The sequence below is a fragment of the Rhinolophus hipposideros genome (assembly GCF_964194185.1).
Source record: "Rhinolophus hipposideros genome assembly, chromosome: 19".
Lineage (NCBI taxonomy): Eukaryota > Metazoa > Chordata > Mammalia > Chiroptera > Rhinolophidae > Rhinolophus > Rhinolophus hipposideros.
Window position 1 is genome coordinate 39,920,677 of NC_138065.1, and position 14,629 is coordinate 39,935,305.

Genomic DNA, 14,629 nt, shown 5'->3' on the forward strand with positions numbered 1-14,629 from the left:
ATCTAGTCTGAGAAATTATGTTTTCCTGTGTTGCGAGTCGTCCCAGGTCTCCTACCTTGGAGAGAATGGCGAGATGAGCTGGGTTTCTTTGGCCCAGGTAATTATGGGTGGGGGTAAGCTCTTCACTTCACATGGAAGTGTCACCTCTTCCCCAGCAATGACGGAGATCTCCACAGGCTTGTCCGGGGACAGTCCTCGCTGATCTCCAAACACTCTGGGCCTTACTAAAATAAACACATGTTTTGGAAGGGAAATAGTACATTGAAAACATTTAATTTACATTAAAATGTGGACTACAAATATTCTTAAATAATTGACAAAAAGATGCTGTTTATTCCGAGGTTTTGGGGCGTATCTGAAACTTTCCATTAATACATTTGTGAGAGCTGAAAGGAGAATGATTAGAAAGTTTCCCTTTTTAGCTTCTCCTTCATGACACAATGAAGAAGTCAGCTGAAACGTCCTTTTAGCATTTGTCATCTGTACAAGGAACCCCTCTAGGCAGAGTGCTAACCAACACATAGCTGAGGTTTGGCTTTGTGGGGAGTTTTAACTAACTGGTGTTTTCTGAAGAGGGTTGGATTCAATAAACACACTCTTTGGAACAACACCTTCAAATTTTTCCAAAAGGTTACACGATTACTTTCCCTTTAAATTTGAATCTCAGTAAAAGAGACGCTGGTTAACAGTAAAAATGCATTTTTGTAAAACAAAATTCACTTTAATGTTACCCTCTCTCTGGTAACATTATTTGGGAGAAAAATGAGAGTTTTGCCACAGACAGACCGTGTCAAAGAAAAACATTCCTCCAGGAGCTCTCACCATAGACGGTCAGCTGCACTTTCCGTTTGGCGTAGCCGGCTGCATTGGTGGCGGTGCAGACGTACTCCCCACTCTCTTCACCCCCGGGGGACACCACATACAGGCTTCCGTCAGCCCCTGCAGAAAACTTAGCACTGCTGGTGGAAATCAGCTCGCCTTTCTGCAAAACACAACAAAGAGCGAAGTATTTTTTAAGATAATAAAGAGTGACTTAATGTCTGGAAGAGGAAGAAAAAAAAATCTCCAAGGGGGGAAACATGAGATTAAAAACACACTAATTTGAAGAAAGTTATTTGTAAGAAAAAAATTAAACAAATAAAGCAAAGGTGATATTTCTTCACACAAAACTATGTCCCCTTCATCTCAGAGCTCTATAGTCAAAAAGATTGTGATAGCGTGGTACAGTGTTAGATGGTTGCTGGACTTATCATGGTGATCATTCCTGTAGGTACATAAATGTTGAATCGCTATGGTGTACATCTGAAGCTAACATAATATTGTATGCTAGCTATATTTTAATAACATCTTTTTTAAAAGTGGAGGGGGTAATGGTAATAGTAAGGAATGAGACAGTGATCATGCGAAGCCAGGCACTATTTTGAGCACTTCTCATGAATTAACCATTTTAACGCTCACAATCTTATGAGTGGGAACTGTGACAATCCTCACTTTACAGAAGAATATATTAAAGCTACAGGGATATGTGGAATAACGGCCCGCGGTCATGGAGTCATTCAGTGGTAGGCCTGGAACTCGAACCCCAGCACTCAGGCTCTGAAGCCCAAACTCTGAACCTCTGGGCTTGATCACAGCACAAAAGCCAGACTGGAAAGATTTCACTTTTACATTGTCCTAAAATTCCCTAAACTTCTACTCGGTACCAGACACTGTACAGTTTGGGGATCAGCTTCACTGTTGTATGTTTGTGTCCAGAATGTTGAAATCTTATCTTTTTAATTTAATCTACTGATAACACCAACTTCAGAAATTTTTAGATGTATATAATGAGATGGTATGGCAAAATAGTCCAGTTGTTGCACTAATTATACAAATGTCACATTTCATAATTATGTCATCATTTTATATTACTTATATCCACCAGATTTAAATTAAAAAGTGTGCCATCTTCATGACTGTTTACATGGAAAGGAATACCTCAGGAAATGGGTTTTCTCCTCACTGCAAAACTACAAGGAAAAGCTCGACAACTCCATGACTAGCGACACAGGGGGGGATAATGAGTTTGTGTATGTGTCTTATTTTGGAATCCTGGAAGAGCAGAGTCTGGGACAAAGATTTGGGGACCGGAAGTTTACATGAGTAGTGATCCCCAGGGCCTTGAGGAGGGAGATAGGAGACTGTGGTACAAAGGAAGGAAAGTGAAGAAAGAGTTTCAATGCTCTGGTTTCCTCTGTGGCTGGGGTGATAAGTTTCAATGTGCTGGGGACCCTCCAAGACACAATGCACCTCAGAAGGATTCTTTCCACAGATGAGAAGTGAGACATTTATGTAGGACACTTGCCTCTGACAGGAGTTAATCCCCCTGCACTTCCTGGATACCTCACAGCAGGCTGAGTGGTCTTGTGGGGCTTTGGAGAAAGCCCTGAGTCCAAACACCCAGAGGCACTTGCATGATGTGTGACCCTGGCAGAGTGCATGGAGCTGTCCACCAGAGCTGCGCTGAAACCAAAGAGCTGAGGGGATGAGGCAAGGGGTTAAAAGGACCTGCTAGGACATGGAAAGTGCGTAGGAAGTTTTTGACATGCAGAATGTGCTATAGTAGAGTTCACTGTCGTGTTAATACTATGCAAGGATCAGATAGGTGACTGCTCTAAGGCTAGTTTAAGGTCCCTTGCAAGTAATATGACTGCATGGGTTTTCCTTTTTATAAGATTTTATGGTAGAGTCACAAGCTCCATGTATGACTAAAAATATTTAACTATTGTTGTAACACATAACATTAACAAACATCACTACATGGGTCATTTACCTTGGACCAGATGACAGATGGTTTGGGAATTCCACTTGCTTTGCATGGCAAAGTTACTGGAATGCCTTCGATTGTGCTGAGTACCTGCTGCCCGTGCTGAATGGTTGGCACAACTGAAAAGAAGCAGGATTCAAAATCTGAGCATCTCTCCTTCCATTTAGTCCTAGGTGTTTAAACTTGAACATTTTTGGGGTATGTTTACTATTTATAAAAACTCGCAGACACTCAACATTTCCGGCTAGAAATGTAGGGTAATTTGTAAGGGAGTGTAATAAACAAAGTAAATACAATAGTTACTATCTGAAGAATTTAACAACTTTAAAAATCAACTAATAAATTATATGTAATAAGTTGACACTTCGAACAAAAAATAAGAGAGGGCTGAAGAAAATCAATTTTTCCCTGGAAACTCAAGATAGAGTTTCATCCTAAGAGTTACACAGGTAACACCTATCTTTCATTATTGGCCATTCCCCCATTAAGCTGAGTGAGCTGACTTATGCCCACCACCAGGGAAATAGGCTGTTTAGTCACTACACACTAAAAACCTATCTATACACAAGAATCATTTAGCAAGCTACTGAATTTAACCTAGAAAAAGTGATTTGCTTTCTTAAAATTGAACAATAAAGCTTGAACAGAAAAGCCTTAAGAGTTTACATTTAAAAGACTAAAATACTAGATTCTAAGTCAATATTTTTCACTAAGAAGAATAATGCCACCTTTAGACTTAAGAAAACAACTGACAATTAACAATGTATGAGTACAAGCAAAAGGAAAAGAAAGAATCTCAATCACTCCATTCTGTGCATATCTCAGTTAATCATAACCAACTTGCGCACAAAATTATCAGTACTCAATGTTCTCAAAATAGTGAATCTGATTAAAGAAGCTCCCATACATGCAAGTTCCTAACATATTCGTAGTACATACAAGGGACGTAATGAAAACCCAATCCGTATATACCAGACATTTCCTTTCCTTCCTCTCAAAAGATGAGACTAGAACTGCCCCCTCGAGCTCAACCACTCAGTGTCTCTTGCCTTTAAGTCAGATTTCTCTAGAACTATCACAGCTACCATGGAGTAGAAATTTACCAGAATATGAGATACCAGAGACCTTCGTGCTCAAACTTCTTTAGAAGGCTTAGATTAGCTTTGCTACATACTCATATTTTCCTAAGGCTGGGTTTATTCTTTAGATAATTTAGAGCAAATTCCCAGCTCTAAACAAGAATGCCAGACTACTCTCTGAAGCAAGAAGTTTAATTTTCAGAATCATCACAGATCAATCAACTTTCAGCTATGCGGTCACTTTGTGACAACACGGAATAAGCCATATTCCTGAATGTATATTAAGTTTGACAGCTATAAAGGACAGTGGCAAATTTTGCAACAGTTTTCAAATCTGATGCCATTTGAATATAGAAGAACTGTTTCTTTCCAGACTGTCAATCTACATAAATAAACATGACATGTAACTGGTTTATTTGTCATTTTAATTTGCGTTTACATTTGCATTCATTAATTCATTCTTTTAAGAATTGGTTGAGGGCCTTTCATGAGTCTTTTTAAAAGTGGAGAGGCAAACTGATAAAAGAATAGCAGTGCTAATTAACAGAAATACAGGATGTGTGGTGCTTCATCACATCCAACTCAAGGACAAATCTGTGGGTAAAAGGGATGCTTGCTTTTAGTTCACGTCAAATGTCCGGGTCGATTTTTTTTAACCTTATTAACTAAATCAGTTACTCATTTTGGACTAAGAAGGGTGAAACAATGTTGTGAAATAACCTTTAACTTTTAATTGTTAAAATATTTTGCATCATGATAAACTACATCATTGGTTTGTCTGTCTTTGCCTCACTCTTCTGATCTGGCGGACATTGGAACTAATTGGGTCACTACATCACTTTCACCCAAGTGGAAATATGCCTCAGAGTCCTTCCCAACATCATATTCTAGGCAGTTTCTAGAAGCCAAAGGGAAATGATATGAATGTATTTCTGTACTAGATTCTCAAACCAATCCATAAGTACCCTCCAGGAAATCTATTGATTGATCTTCTTTAAAAATAGTTAAACAAAACTTTATCCAATCTGGGATTATGCATTTATTTACTTGCTCTCTATATATGAGTATACACTATATATAATTTAGACTATAACTAATTTAGTGTTACATTAGTATTTCTTCAAAATAACATTTCTTCAAGAATGTCTCATATGATGTTGGTTGAGATTAGTATAAGATTGAGAGACGTGGAAGAGACTATTTACAATGAGAAACAGATAATAACAAGAAGATAGTTTTCTTGAAAGAAGATGGTCTGCGTCCACTGAAAATTTCAACAGACCAAGCAAAATTTGGAAATTACTTGGATTCTCCAATTCATGTTCTAAAAAGAAAAGACTGAATTAACTACTAAAAATAAATGTTCTCTGCTACTTTCATCTCTGTACACAGAACTATTTTGTAATACCACACTTTAAAAAAAAAGCTATGTTGAAAAGTCTTTAAAGGGAACATACAAAAAAACTTGGGACAATTTCTTAAACTATGAAGCTGTCACTTATTTATCTAGATGTAAACAGTTGGTAACTATTAGTCACGAATGGAAAAAAGATAGCTTCTGGATTTTCTTATTTGTGACTACTAAGTTATTTAGCAGGCAAAAAGATTGTTTGGAGCACATGAAGTGGCCTTTAGAAAAGTTTAGGTCATTGCTAGCTAACACACAAAGGGGTCATTCGTAAGGACATGCTTGTTGCACAATCCAAAAAGAAAAGGCAATTTGGATGGTATAATAAGTTCAGCTTGCCTGAAATTAAAATGCATTTTTAAACATAACTCTTTGAGAGCCGAGTTCACTTTCACCAATTAAGAAACCACTTACAACAGCCCTTGGCCAGACTCAGCTGGTAACTCCCAGTAATGTCTTTTTGTGTACATAGGAAAGAGAAATCTGGAAACAGCCTTAACAATATAAATATTGTTCAAGAAACAAGGCTTTTTGTCCAGAACAACAATTAGGAAAGATATCTATTTCTTATAACTAGAGGAACAGAGTTATTTCATTTAAAGATATGAATGAACTCAGTTTTGAACACGTTTGAAAAGAATTATAATGGGTGTGTCTCTTACCATGTACATCCACAGTGGTAGTTTTGTTAATGGTTCCAGCAACATTACTGGCCACACAAGTATATTCACCTCCATCCTGAAGGCGAACTCTTTCGATATGGAGACTCCCATCACTGCGTACAGTGATGTAAGGATTTTGGACCAACTTAAAGACAAAAAAGGTCATTTTTAATTAAAAAGCCAATGTTGCCTAAGCCAAAACTGAATCTGCTTTTTTTCAACTGGGTTATTAAATGTCTTATAAAATAACAAAATATTTTAACATCCTTAAGTGAAAAATGATGAGCAAAAAATGTTAAACTAAGAGTAGTATCAATTGTATGTCATCCTGATACGTTACCAAAAATGATACCAACTAACATCTGTCAGAGTTATGCACATGCTGAAAAAAGGAAAGAAATAGAGACACCACTTGTGTCATGTTTCTGTAATTTTTGTTATCACTGAGGATGCAAATTTCACTGGTAATTTTCACTTTTGGATTCATTTATTCTTTTGCAAGAAGACATTATTGCAAGCCATTTGATATTTTTTATTTTGGCAAACAAGCACTTATTCAAGCTGACAGAATATGACTTAATCTCAACACCCACCCTTTTCAGTGAAAGATGCAAATATTAGAGGACAATGTATGATACAGGAACTATGTCAGAGAAGGTGGGCAATATTTTCTGCTAACAATGGTCACTTCTGACTCTGTACCATTCATTCATTTTGTTCAATCACATGATACCTTAGTGCTCAAAAAGTATCGCACTATGTTATAAGGGCATTTATTATTGATGGAGGTGTACTGGTTTTTCTCAGGCTTTTATGTAAATATGAACTATTTTATGTCTTATTCCATGGAGTCAATTCACTTCTAATTAGTACTTCAAGAAGAAAGTGAATCTGACTGCTCTGGAAATGGAAAAAAAAATGCTGTAACTAGATGAAAATTTATTGCCATAGATAGCATGTTTACAGAAAAATTCCATAGAACTGAGAAAATCTTTCACATCCTTTCATAATTAAAAGTTATATACTGTAAAACAATGACACAAAATAGATCCATATTTTTAAATAGTTCACAATAAAAGACAATGCATGAGCTTAATAATAAAAATTAATATATAAAATGGAAGGATTTTATGAGAATATTAACATTTCATTATGTCCTGAAAAGAAGGATATAAAAATATTTAAATGGTATGAAAATAACTTTATATTTGTTTCAGGTTTTACATAGTCTGAGGAGTTTATCATTACATTGAATTTAATGCAAAATTATAAAATTTACACCATTGACTATTTCTCCATCTCATTAATTCCCAAATGATATGAACTGCGTAAGCATGTTAATATGGAAGAAAAGTTTTTGTACACTCACAAAATATATTTTTGTATGTTTACAAATTGAAATTTCAATCGTGGGAATACATTGCCTTTCTTTTTATTATTTTATTTTATTTTTTTCGATTAAATATATTGGGGTGACAATGGTTAGAAAAAGTACATAGGTTTCACGTGTGCATTTCTATAGACATTGCCTCTTGCTCAAGAAAATTAGGAATGTGAATGCATGGATTTAAAACGTTGTTACCATGGCTGAATTCTTAATCCACCGACGTTCTGGAATGGGGTTCCCAGCCAACAGAGCACAAGGCAGCGTGAGCTGTTGTCCCTCAATTACACTGATCACCGAAGGGCTGATTCCAACAAGTGGAGCAACTGGTCAGAGAGAGCACAGATACCGTCAACTCTACTTCACCCACAGGGAGGCAACTCTTTTATCGGACACCATGATGACTAATTATGCTATTAAAAAAAGAGTTGGAAGATAGAGATAAAGGGCCCTTCTAAGCACTGCAAGAGGGCAGGTAAAAGCATAGATACAGAGAAAGGAAAAACAAATATGGCTATGGCATGGAAGGCCACAAATGTCAAGCCAAGAAATTTACAATGTATTCAGTAGACAGATGGAGAGTGATTAAAAGCATTTCTAAACAGAAGAGTGGAATCATCGGGACATTGTCAGGAAATATTAATATAAAACTGTGAATAGGACTTATTGGAGACAAGAGAAACTGGAAGGGATGAGATCCGGAAGGAGGTTGTTATTTTCTAAGCAAATAAAACACACTGGACTTGCTCAGATGAAATGGTAGAGAATTATCGTAAAGGTGTTCTTTTCTAGAAATCAGTGAATACATTTAACATACATTAAAGCAAAATCCACAAGAGATTTATTTGGAAAATTTACGTATATGTAGATGAATAAAGGGAGATACATAAAGAAAATTTTATGAAAGTGGATTAAGGAGAAACATGCACTGACAGATTTAAAAATCATGCTAAATGCTATAATAATTCAAACAATCTAGAACTAGTGCCTAAATAGAATTATGAAGAATAAATGTAGCAATACAAATTTAGCACGTTACCAAATGGGTATTTTAATCAGTGGGAAGAGAATATTCAATAAAAGATATTGAAACAAATGCCTTACCATTTGGAAATAAACAATATTATATTCTTACTTCATATCATACACAATATAATTCCATGTAAACTAAAATGATAAATGTAAAAAAGGTAAACAGAACTTGACTACTCTAATATGTGTGTATATTCATATTTAGACTAAAAGCAGTTTATTCAAATAGACCTTTATTTCCTCAAATGGAAGATAAGGAGCTTGGAGAAGATGATTTCTAGGGTTATTTTCAGTTCTAACATCCTATGAAATAGGAACTAGAGTGGGGGAGGGAAGACTAATCTACCAGTCAGCTATTTACCTGGCTTTTAAAAAATAAAAATAAAAAAAAATAAAAGTGGTAGAGGCAAGAGATGATGTAGTGAAAGAAGACCGATGTTTTTGAAGAGTGTGGTGTTTAAGCACTTAATTGCTCTTACCAAGTCCTGTCACTGTTATTGTTGTCTGGGATTGAATCTTTCCAAACTGGTTTTCAGCTTCACAAATATAGGTTCCTTTATCACTTGCCCATAAGTCTGAAAAAAAGAGATCATTTATTCACTCAACACCATCCCTGGAGCATTAACTATGTGCGAGGCACAGGACTGAGATCTGAGGATAGCAAATATGGCACTGCCTTCTGGTAGTTCCCATTCTAGGGGAGCAGATATACACAAAACGCAACAATCATACCACAGTGTGATAAATTCTATACTAAAGCTTCAAACAATGAGCTGCAGAAACAGAGACAAGAGTGACTGATGGCATATGGAAGAACTAATGGAGGCTTTACATAGAAGAAAATATCTCAGCTGTACCTTAAACAGAAGATAGAGTAGAGGAAGGGTAGTCCAAACCCAATAGCTGTAAAAGCAAAAAAGCAGGACTTAAAAAATCATGGTCTGTTCTAAGAATGGGAAGTTGCACCATCCATGGGTGCTGCACCACCCACCAGTATTTTGGAGGCTTGCAGGGGAGAGTTTTTTAGTTGAGCCAATGATTGGGAGAGATTATGGGCCTTTCTGGGCAAAAATTAGACAGGGGATGTGTGAGGCAGAACCACGAATGGAGCAATTATCCTAAGATTTCTGAAGGTTCCACTAGAAATTCATGGATTTGATGACTGTTTATAATTATTTGAGCCTATAACCTAATTTTGTGTAAGTAGAAGAAAGTATTTTAGCAAGAAATGCCCACTATTTTAAAAAGTCACTTCACCAGCTTAGAGTTTTTGAGTGATCAATCCCATACTCTGGTATCAGTCTACATTTGAGCTGTCAAATTCATGGTGATATACATAAACACGTATGCACATTGTACAGACATTGCCAGAATATTTACTGAGTAATTGAAATACGTATAATTTAAATAAAATTACTTCATTTTCCTTTGTACTACACTTTGAATATCAACATATTTTTTTATTACGTAGCTAGATCAAATATACAGAATTTTTTGAGAATAATAAAAAGGATATTACAAAATATTTTTCATGAAAGAGGGTGTTAGGGGACCAGGATGAGAACTCGTGGGTTACAGTTTGTGTGCATACAGCCAGGAGACTGAAGCTGTAGAGGCAGCCTGGTGCCTTCTAAAGAGTGTGGTTTGTTTTTTTTTTTGTCTTGTGAGCAATAGGGGAGGCAACAGAAGATTTTAAATAGGGGAATGAGATTGTCATCTTTGCAAGCGTTGTTACTAAAATAAGCACAGTTTAACCAACTGATAAAATTTTGACAGACAAAAATGTACCTTTCCATTATGAAGAGTTCCACCCCCTCTCAGAAAAACTGCAGTGACAAAGTTTCTACTCTTTTGTTCACCCCAAGCTTATCACTGCAGAACTGTATCTGGTCAACTGAGGCAGTGTCCACTCAGCAATAGAAAACATTCATTTGCAATGGAAAACTCAGCAGATCACCCGGTTCCTCAGTCATACATTATTTCTAACCATGACATTTTTTAGATTAATAACTCTTGGAGTAATTTGTGTAGAAATACAAAATAATACTGAGAACTAAGTTTGTAATCATGAGTTTCCTATTAGATGATTTCATTTGGACAACTGGGCCACCACTGGTCAATACATTGCTCTCTTTTATCCTTCCCTTTCTTTCATTCTCCTCTAATTGCTTTGTTTTCAAGTCTAATTTGTTTCTCTCTGGGCTGTTTCTCATCTCACTTCACCCTACTTGTATAACTATGTGAGCCTCCCCATTCTTTCCTCTCTCTCATCTCTCCTCCTATCCTGCAGAGGAGTTGTCCTGAAACAGTATTTTCAAATGCCTTTCCCTGCCTATGAAGCTTGAGGTTGGGGTGCTCCTTATTTTCAATCTCATTATATGCATTTCTTCACTGGCACATTTCAGAGCCTGTACAATGCAATCTAATCTAAAGAGTATTTCCCAGTAGGTACGTTTCTGGTCATCCACTCTGATGGTGGGTTGTAAAAGGCCTCAGTAAGGAACCCCATATTTGACTTTTATCTTCACCACAGAGCCTAGCTTAACGCTGAAGCACTTGTAATTAGGCAGTTTAATCTATATTTGACAGTGTAAGTGGCTAATCTACATTTAATATCATTAATAAATATGGAAATCACTTACTGGAGGCTTTCCACAAAATGTCCCAAAGATGCAATTACTTATTAAAAACCAGCAAATCATTAAATGTTTTTTTTTTTTCCTCTGGTGCCGCTATCCAAATATTCTTAACAATGTTTGGAAAAGTGCAACATGTTTACAAATATCTGAATGCTTTAATACTTGATAGGCAAAATTTTTGATGATGGCATATTTGAATTTTTAAAAAGATCTTTTGCTCCAGATAGACATAGCTTTTAATCAAGAAATTTCCATAGGGTATAGGGTCCATGCATGTGGTTATGTGTTTTTGACAAAAAATAATAATAATAATTAACGTTGACTGCTAGTAATATTTTGCCTTTGTATACAAGTGTTGGTTCAAGAGTCAACAAAATATAATCACTTATCCACCTACACACCCACGTGACTCTATTTGCAATAAGAAATGGTGAGATATGAAGAAGTCATATTGCTTCATAAGCCTTTAAGATATAACAACTATTATATATTTGAATAAAATATAATTCATGTATGACAATTCTCAAATATCAGAGTTCAATACTAGTTTAAAGTGAAATGCAACAAACACAAAAAGTGTTGACAAGATTAATTCACTATTTTAAACATAGCAATACCTATGCATAACAAATATGTAACATGTATATATATATACTTGTATAAAATATATTTCCTTTAACTTACTTGAAATAAAGAGAGCGCCTGTTCTTAGCTGGCTGATGGAACTCACTGAAAAGGGTCTTGAGAAGACTGGCATGTTATCTAATCTTCTCCATTTAATCTTTGGTTCTGGATAACCCTGGACATAGCAAGGTAATGTCACATTTGAGCCAATTTCCATAGATACATCAGCAGGTTCTTGTATGAAAACTGGAGGTGCTGGAAGATATTTTTAAAAAAAGTCATTGGGACAGTATACAGGCATATTAAGTATAAACTTAATTATTAAACTGTCAACAGATGGAATTTAAGTCAAACTATTGCTCATATATTATAAACTTACCCTTTAAGTATTCCTGTCTGCTATTGACATAGCAGATTTTCCTTTTTGCTTTATAAATGAATAGACACACAAAAAAGTTCAACTATTCATTTTAAAAGATCAATGAAGAAAAGTGGGGAATTAAACCAAGATTAATTTAAATAAAGAGAATCTTTCATTTTAAAAATCTGTTTTCAATTCTAGTTTATGCCATACTGCTCAAACCTTTAAGCTTTCTAATGAAGAAATTTGCCTGGTAATGAAATATTTTGACACTTTACAAAACTTACTCCATTAGTCAAATTTTTAAATGAACTTAATTTATGCCAGGGTTCATTCTTCAATAGATCACTATATAACAAGGTAATGGTATATAATCTCAAATTATATCCGTTCTATATCATATTCTTGCTTCTCAAAAATCTCACATTTTTTGACATCTTTGAGTTTAAGACATTTAAGCTTGAGAATTAATAATACAAATTAAAGTAACAGGTTATAGTATTTGATAAAAGGAGAGTAGTGAGTGCTTAAAATCTTAGAGTTAAGAGATGATTCAGAAATTGTAAAATTATAGATAATAAGGTTACAGTTATTCACATAATTCAAGGAACCACAAAAGTCAGGAGGAAGAATTAGAAATATGCCAGAGGCATACCTTGGAAAACACCAGAATGTAATACAGGGAGGATGCTGGCAGCAAGTCCAAACAGAGGAGGCACTCAGTGTGTCCTCTAGAACTTATAAGTAAAGATGTCTGAGGCTCCAGGCAAGGAGAAACATAGAAGGTACTGTTAGAGGGAATTCATTAAACCTGCTCATGTAGAAAGGACTCTTAGAGGAGATACCCAAGGGAGGTCTCCTTGATAATGTCAAGGTTAAATATTAGTCAGGAATTACAACAACTATCACTTACGGAGCCAGGGACTGGGTTAAATGATTTCCATTAATTAACTCACTTAATTTTCACACTATCCTTATGAGGTAGGTACTATTATTACTCCAATTTATAGATGAAGAAACTGAGACACAGGTAATTTGTTAAGTGTCACATGAAGTTGAACAGTGGAGCTAGGATTGAAAATCAGGTCAACCTGACTCCAAAGTCACAGTTCCTTGTTATTTTATCAGCCTCCCCTTTTCTATGGGTTCTTACCACTGCCCATAGTCAATCTGTTTAGGAGGCTAATAAAAATGGGTCCAGAGATCACATCTTTCCTTCTCAATGGGAATCCTGGGACTAGGACGTACAATTGTCTTCTAAGCAGCATTAGTGCTTTATTAGCCTGGGAGAAAGAACCTCCTCTAACAGGAAGTTCTCATTTCCCATTATTTCCCTTCACAAATCCTGTTCCCTAAACAATCAGAACTCCTCAATCCTTTCCAAACAAGGATTGACCTTTCTCATGTTGGTACCTGTGTTACTGCCATCCCTTTCAAATGCAATATCTGCTGTTGGTCTCTGGCTATAAAAATATTGGCAATTCTTTAATCCAGTTCAAAAGGCCCCTCCTCGATGCCATCTTTTCCCATCTCAAATGAATATGAGGTTTCCGAGAACTCACTCTGTACCACTCTGATGACAATGACCATATTCAGCCTTTTCTTAGACTATATGTTTGATTTTCCCTAGAGAGTTGATATTTGCAACCATATTTTTATCCTTCATGGCAACTAACATATACATGGCTGCTAGATCTTTGTGAATGTGAATGACTCAGTCAATATTAAAACACTTCAACAATAATCGTGTGTGCATTTGCGTAAGTGTATGTGATAACAACCTTGATCCAGGGCATTTGAATTTGCACTTTTCAAAAAAAAAAGGCAACTTTAGAAATGCTATTCCTTGCTTTTCAAACCTAAATAAAATTAAGTTAAATACCACAGTTGAGCAATATGTTTTTAGAAAGGAGTAATGCATCTGTGTTTAGATTTCTCTTAATCATTCTATATGAGAATTTGACGTATAAAAATAATAGGCAAAATAAACCTATTTTAAATAGTTATTCCTAGCTTGCTTATCCTAGATTTGTAAGGCCTAGTTAGTTTTCTCTGGAGTGATAGTAGTCATTTACTCTAGAGTCGGTGCTTTCCCAAAAAAATAAAAGGTTTAATGTAAAAGTCTCAGGAAGTGTTAAGCCCAGAGTGTGGGCATGCAAATGTGGAGATTGGAACAGATAATAAATCCCAGAAGAGCAAAGAGATATGCAGAAGCCTGGGATCAACAAAGTATTTGGGAGGAAACCCAGCACACTGACATAATAAAACACAACCATCAGTGAAAATAGAGACAAATTAGAATTTTCAGAACTAAGGAAGCCAAGAACAAATTGGAATATAAAAGGATAAGTGGAGCTCAAGTTGTGCTTAAAAAACACAAGATGGGACAAGTCATCTGGGGAGAAGAAGCTTCAGGAACTATGTCAGGTACAAGGCAAGCACTAGGTCAGGGAATATATGGACTGGCATCAGGAAACAAGACAAATGAGAGTACCAGACACTAAGAAGGAAAGCAGCCACTGCAGCATCAACAACAAGCAACCTCAAACACGAAGCGACTCCAAATTCAGGCCAAGAAGCCTCTTACATGTGGCCCGTTCAGACTCCAAATGAATTACACTGGGTGGATGGTAA

General features: G+C 35.9%; 1 protein-coding gene across 1 annotated transcript in view; it reads right to left on the reverse strand.

Moving 5' to 3' along the window:
* The window catches only part of HMCN1 (hemicentin 1), a 398,907-nt gene that overhangs the window by 178,288 nt on the left and 205,990 nt on the right, over positions 1-14,629 (reverse strand). Inside the window, exons 16-22 of the mRNA XM_081026514.1 lie at positions 11,695-11,889; positions 8,851-8,946; positions 7,538-7,665; positions 5,956-6,100; positions 2,813-2,925; positions 823-982; positions 56-224 (exon numbers count right to left, since the gene is read on the reverse strand). Of these exons, the coding sequence (XP_080882640.1) occupies positions 56-224; positions 823-982; positions 2,813-2,925; positions 5,956-6,100; positions 7,538-7,665; positions 8,851-8,946; positions 11,695-11,889 (1,006 nt within the window). The remainder of the gene's footprint in view (positions 1-55; positions 225-822; positions 983-2,812; positions 2,926-5,955; positions 6,101-7,537; positions 7,666-8,850; positions 8,947-11,694; positions 11,890-14,629) is intronic.